General features: G+C 41.8%; 1 protein-coding gene across 1 annotated transcript; it reads right to left on the bottom strand.

The window, feature by feature from the left end:
* Positions 1–476: 476 nt before the first annotated feature.
* Positions 477–3134, bottom strand: LOC140005128 (uncharacterized). Its single transcript, XM_072045449.1, has 3 exons — positions 2679–3134; positions 1185–2465; positions 477–887 (listed from the first exon to the last, which is right to left on the bottom strand). The coding sequence occupies exons 1-3, from the start codon at positions 3132–3134 to the stop codon at positions 477–479; spliced, it is 2148 nt and encodes a 715-aa protein (XP_071901550.1).
* Between the last annotated feature and the right edge of the window lie 3586 nt (positions 3135–6720).

Genomic DNA, 6720 nt, shown 5'->3' with positions numbered 1-6720 from the left:
CGAGGGTTCCAACCACTTATTTCCTCCAGCATGTCCCACTCTTTAATCATTAACCCTGCTACTTGGGCCTTTCTACTTAGAGCGTCAGCTACCACATTAGCTTTTCTTGGGTGGTAGTTAATTGAACAGTCATAATCTTCCAGAAATTCTACCCATCGCCTTTGTCTCAAATTTAATTCCTTCTGGGAGAACAAATACTTAAGGCTCTTATGGTCCGTATAAACCTCAAAAGTCACGCCATACAAGTAGTGTCTCCATTTCTTTAAGGCGAAAATCACTGCTACTAACTCTAGGTCAAGAGTTGGGTAGTTTTGTTCGTGAGGCTTCAGTCTCCTGGAAGCGTAGGCAATCACTTTACCATTTTGCATTAAAACACATCCTAGACCTTCTCCCGAAGCATCGGAGTACACGGCATAACCTTCACCTCCATCAGGTAACACCAAAACAGGAGCGGATGTTAAACGCTTCTTTAATTCCTAAAAACTTGACTCGCACTTCGGAGTCCAAGTGAACCTATTCCCTTTCTTGGTTAGCTCAGTCATGGGTCCAGCAATCTTCAAAAAATCCTTGATAAATCGCCTATAGTACCCTGCTAATCCCAAGAAACTTCTAACTTCAGTGGGGCTTTCTGGCTGTTTCCAATTCATAACGGCCTCAACTTTTGCCGGATCCACGGCAATTCCCTCCTTGGAAACTTTATGCCCAAGAAAAAATATTTCATCCAGCCAGAACTCACACTTGCTGAATTTGGCATACAGCTTCTGCTCCCTTAATATTTGCAAGACTATCTCCAAGTGCTTAACATGTTCCTCTCGAGTCTTTGAGTATATCAAGATATCATCGATGAAAACCACTACAAACTGATCCAGATACTTCTTAAAGACTCTCTACATTAAATCCATGAATGCCGCTGGTGCATTAGTTAAACCAAAAGGCATGGCTGCGAACTCAAAATGTCCATATCTCGTACTAAAAGCAGTCTTGGGTATATCCTCCTTCTTAATCTTTAACTGATAATACCCTTGCCTCAAATCCAGCTTAGAGAAAACTACTGACCCTTGCAATTGGTCGAACAAGCTATCTATCAATGGTAGAGGGTATTTATTCTTAATTGTAACCTCATTTAACCCTCGGTAATCGATACATAACCTCAAGCTTCCATCCTTTTTCTTAACAAATAGAACGGGTGCTCCCCACGGTGAATCACTCTCCTTGACAAAACCTTTCTCCAAGAGGTCTTGCAACTGAATTTTCAACTCCTTCAGCTCAGCAGGAGCCATCCGGTACGGAGTTTTAGAAATCGGAGCCGTTCCCGGCACCAAGTCAATCTTAAATTCCACTTCTCTTTCTGGCGGTAGAGTCTTAAGCTCTTCCGGAAAAACATCCGGAAATTCTTGTACCACTGGTACATCTTTCAACTTCACTTGATCACTGGGAGCATTAATCATGAAAGCTAAGAAACCTTGAGCTCCTTTTGACAACATTTTCCTTGCCCGTATCCCTGATATCATAGCAGATGATGCTAACCTACCCTTAACATCTAACCTCAGAGTTGCTTCTCCAGGTATACAGAATTCTACCACTTTTGCTCGGCAATCCAGCTTAGCATGATATTGGCCTAGGAAATCCTTTCCTATGATCACATCGTACCCTTTTATGTCCAGACTGATTAGATCCACTAGCATTTTACGCTCTCCAATCCAGAATTCACAATTCTTAAAGGCTAAGCTATCGATTATCCTCTTATCACCCATTGGTGTCCTAACTTCAAGATCGAAGGGTAATTTAACAGGTCTCACGTCTATTCCAGACATAAATGATGGGTTTACGAATGAATGAGTTGCACCAGGGTCAATTAACACTTTAGCTAATCGATGAAAAATGGGGAGAGTACCTTCCATGACCTCCGAGGAATCAGGTACAGGTTGGTCATCTATAGCATACACCCTGGCAGGAACTGTTGGCCGGCTCCCTCCAGAAGTGTTTGGTCTAGCGTTTGGATTACCCCCTTCCTGTATTTTTGGACATCCAGCAATTTGGTGCTCGCTACTTCCGCATTTCAAGCACCTCCCTTGCTTCTTCCAGCAGCCATCCATAGCATGACCAGGTTTCTTACAATATGCACAATTCACTTGGGGAACTATTGCTCGGCCTCCTTGCGAGGTATTCCTAGGTTGTCCCCTTCCAATCGGTCCCACTCTGGTTCCATTATTTCGTTCCTCTGCATTCCTGGCCCCATTTCCTCTTGCTTGGGTGCCTCGTGGTGCTCCAGGACTATTCACTCCAATGGTTCCTCGGCCCACTTTGGCCGGTGGAGCATTTCCATACGTCGGCTCCTGACTACTGCTAGGAGCAAATCTTTTCTTGGCCTGAAAAGATTTCACTTGAGCCCTTGCTACTTCAACTCTCTGGGCTTTCTCGACGGCATCTGCAAAGGTATCTATCCTCACGGCAGCTAACCCTTCCTGTATTTCTACATTCAGACCCTGCACAAACCTTCTGACTCGCCTTTGCTCCGTGGTTACCAATTCAGGAGCAAAACGGGATAGCTTTGTGAACTGGACTTCATATTCGGCGACACTCATCGCCCCTTACTTACATTTTATGAAGTCGTCCTCCCTCTTTTCTTGGATGAGAGGTGGAAGAAATTTGGCATTGAACTCCCTTGTGAAATTTGCCCAAGTCCTTGGAGTATGATTCCTGTCCCAGTTAGTCCTAATCAGATTCCACCAGGAGCGAGCAGCTCCCTCAAACTGGAATGCAGCAAAAGTCACCTGCCGCTCTTCCGCGTAGTTTAAAGCTGCGAAGATGTCGGAGATTCTCTCCCACCATCCCTCAGCTATCTCAGGTTCGGGTCTTCCGTAGAACTTAGGAGGTCCAAACTTCAGAAACCTCTCCAGTGCCTGATCCTCGGAATCGACTAGGTCTCTTTGGCGGTGCACTGGCCCAGAGGCTTGATGTTCAGTCAAGCGCTCCAAGACATCAGTGATACGGTTAATTGCGGTGGCCACTCGATCTCCGGCCACTCCCTCTTGCCCTTGGTCTTGATTGACCTCGGGTTCCCTATCACCACCCGCTTCCGGGTGTTGTCTAGTGGGTCTCCCACGGCTCCTTCCTACCATTTGGCGATCCATGACCTAATTATGCCTATTACTGAAGGGTAAGACAATTAGGCAAAATTTTATTTATATTTAATTGTTATGATTCGTTATGTGATTAAAAACCAACATGGAAATAGAGGAAAAGAAATTGAAACACTTAACATATATTTCCGTGGAACAGTCATACAATTAACAAGTTGGAACATTTCCAAAAGTAAGGCACATAAGTTAGCAAAAATACATACAGATAATCCCTTAAACAAAAAGTAGGGATATGGTGCTTCGGAAGCAAGTCATTCACCTAGACAAAATTTGATGACTTGACTAATGTCCCTGTTCTGATCCTACCTATCTAATACTATCAAGTCAATCCCAATCTAACCCTCAGCAGGGCTATCAGGAGCAATGTCCTCAGCCGGATCCTCCTCCGGATCCTCCTCGGCACCTGCCTGTTCATTATCCTGAAGGTAACTAGTGGCCTCATCCATAAGCATAGAAGCATCAGCCCTGATGCCAGCACTCCTATCTCTGATCCCCTCAGCTAGTCGGGTCACTCTAGACCTCTGTCGCTCTATCTCCAAACGAGCAACCTCTAGCATGTTATGCTCAGCAGTTAGCCTAATCTCCAAATCGGCTATGCGGTCGAACTGGGTATCCACCATGATACTCAGCTCCTCCACATCCTGGGTCAAGGTGTGGTTAGCGTCCCACAAGTGGCGGCGCTCATCATCAAGAGATAACACCAACGCGTTGGGATACGCGTACGTGGCCCTACACTGGCACCTAGGGTGCCTATCAGCTGGGGAGTATCGAACTCGGTCTCCTCCTCCTCGAGGTCTATAGGAAATGGATCTTAGCGGCTCTACGTGTCCATTAGCCTCGTTACTACCATTAGCATGCCCATTACCATTCTCCATACCTGCAAAATAATCAACACTTAAAGGTTAGAACTTAAATAGCTAACCGGATCGTATATTACTTAAGGTATTTCTAATGGTCTCAATTCTTAATCCTAGAGAGGATTAGGGTTTCTAGCACACCTAATATGTCTTTCAAATAACTTTTCTAACCTAGACTCTGATACCACCTGTGGCGACCCCACTTCCCCCTAAGGCGAACCAAAGGGTTGGCGGGCCGTCTGCCCAGCTCTCGCCAGGACTCACGCAAGCATTCTAACCCAAATCCTTTCGAAGAATATCCTAATCTATTACAAAACAATTTTTCCCGAATAAGATCTTCCTTAAAGCCACATTAACTTCAGAGATAGTAGTGATAAAAATAACCAGTCGAGGCCCTTAAACGTCCTACGTGCTACGTACCAAAGTATAAAGTCGTACCAAACCAGATAGATAAATACATAAATCCATAATACAAACTTACCAGCCAAGTAATCGAATTAGGGTTTACACATTTTCCAGCTTCAAGTGGCAATCCAAAGGAAAATACATTATCCCAGATAACACATTACAGCCCACAGAATAAGTCATAGTATTCAAATACAATCCAAAAAGAAAAACATAAGTAAGTGTCCAGCTTTCAGTTTCCAGAACCTGTTAAGGAAAACAATAAACGTGGGGTGAGCTAAGGCTCAGTGGTGCACCAAAACATGCAATCACATAATACCAAACAGCGATTAATAACATGGTAAATTTAAACAGTTAGGAAAGCGTATAACAGCACAAGGTAGGATACATGGGCTCTCAGGAGCCATTTTTCCTCGCTTGATCACCATTTATCGTAGTTGACCCTCTGTCAACTCTCACTACTTATAATCCATGTAGAGCGTCTTATTTTGATACCTAACCCGTCACCATTCATACCCCTGTCCCGGGCCCGCTCACCGACTAAGGACGCAGTATACTCGAGATATACCCGTAGTTGATTGGTAGAGGGATTCACCCAACGACGTTATTATAGTTAGATTCACGCGTCGAGGGATTCACCCAACGACGTAACTACATTCAGATTCATGGATTCACGAGAAAATGATTCACGCAAGTTACCACTCGAACGGCTAGTGCGATAAAGTACACACTGCTCACTTCGATGGATCAAAAACTAGTTTTGCACGTGTCACATTTCAAGTCAAGAAAGCACCTTAATCAAGTAGGAATAGAACAAGCAGGGACACTCACCAAAAGTGGAGTTCAGATATCAAGTTGGAAATCGAATTCCGCGTCCTCGAAATATCCTAAAAACCAAAATTTGAAACTATGAGTTTCTACTCAGTTTTTAAGCTTATAGACATTGAAGTATATCTAATATACTATTAATTTACTTTCCCTTAGAAAAATCAAGAATCTTTTTAGATTGAAACTTGACAAAAGTAGAAGAGATGGTTCTTATAGTTTTCCTTGAGTTACTTCTCTTATAAAAGGGTAACTAGTATTATTTTTCTTGAAATAATTCGACAAACCTCTTAATATCAATGTTAGAAAGTTACTTTGAACATTTCTTTAAAGTTACAGCCTTTGCAAAAATTATCCCTAAAATAGGGTTTCTTGCCAAGCAAGTTTCCCAGGCTTTTCACTAAAATTAGTAAAACTCGTATTTTGGAACTTTTCCTATAGTTAACTAGCTAAGAACAATACTTAATGAAAAGAAAAGGAATAAGACTTAGGGTTTTCAAAAGCTATAGGATTTATTTACTATAGCTATCAAGGCTAGTTTGAGCTAAAGGAAATTATCGGTTTGGAAAGTTTTAGGCGAAACACTAGATATTGAGTTTTATAATCTAATACTAGCTGGAAAATATTTTTTGATTAATTTGATCACAGTTACTCGAGTTTGCAAGGTCGATACAATTTCCACAGCTCCGATCCCGTCTCGAAATCATATTATGGATCAAAATATGGCAAAAATCACATGGCAAATTACTAGGGCTTCGTCAATCATTAGCCCTAGATTTCAACAAATGCATTTCTGATAAAAATAAAATGAATGACCAAGGCTTCATCAATCATTAGCACTTGGTTTCAGCAAACTCATCATGAACAAATAAAAATAAAAGTAAGGCCTCCAAGACATTCCAGCAATTAAATTCCATCATCCAGTAATACTTATAAAATCATTCCAATGGCCAAGGGCTTCATCAATCATTAGCCCTTGACAACATCAATCACTTCCAACCACAATTTAGTCAAGAATTTAAACCACAAGTAAGCTACAAGTTCAATCCAAATCAAAATTTAGTTTCACGAAGAAAACAGGACATTCATACCAAAACAGTCTACTTCAAGGATTCCCAGACAGCAGTACACGTGGAGGAAAAATACGAAATTTGTACAGGACAAAGGCCTATGATTCTAGTTTCAAATGCCACTGATGGCGCCTTAAACGGATTTTCCTGCACCAAGATATAAATATTTTATTGAGACTGGTCAGGGACATCCGAAAATCTGAAATTTCAATTTTTCACTTGTGAAAACTCCTTTTTCTCTTTTAACGCCCAAATGTTTTTATTCAAACCATCCATACATTTCTTATAGAACTCCAAAACAACAAATTCCAGACATTTCCATCCATCAAGATTCAGGGAAAAATTTAAAATCAAGTTAAGATCCCAACTCAACCTTTTACTATCACATAATAATTTCAGCAAATAATATACTTTAGATCA

The sequence above is a fragment of the Coffea arabica genome, chromosome 1c (assembly GCF_036785885.1).
Source record: "Coffea arabica cultivar ET-39 chromosome 1c, Coffea Arabica ET-39 HiFi, whole genome shotgun sequence".
NCBI lineage: Eukaryota > Viridiplantae > Streptophyta > Magnoliopsida > Gentianales > Rubiaceae > Coffea > Coffea arabica.
Note: the sequence above shows the minus strand (reverse complement) of the source record. Positions and strands in the feature narration are given on the sequence as shown.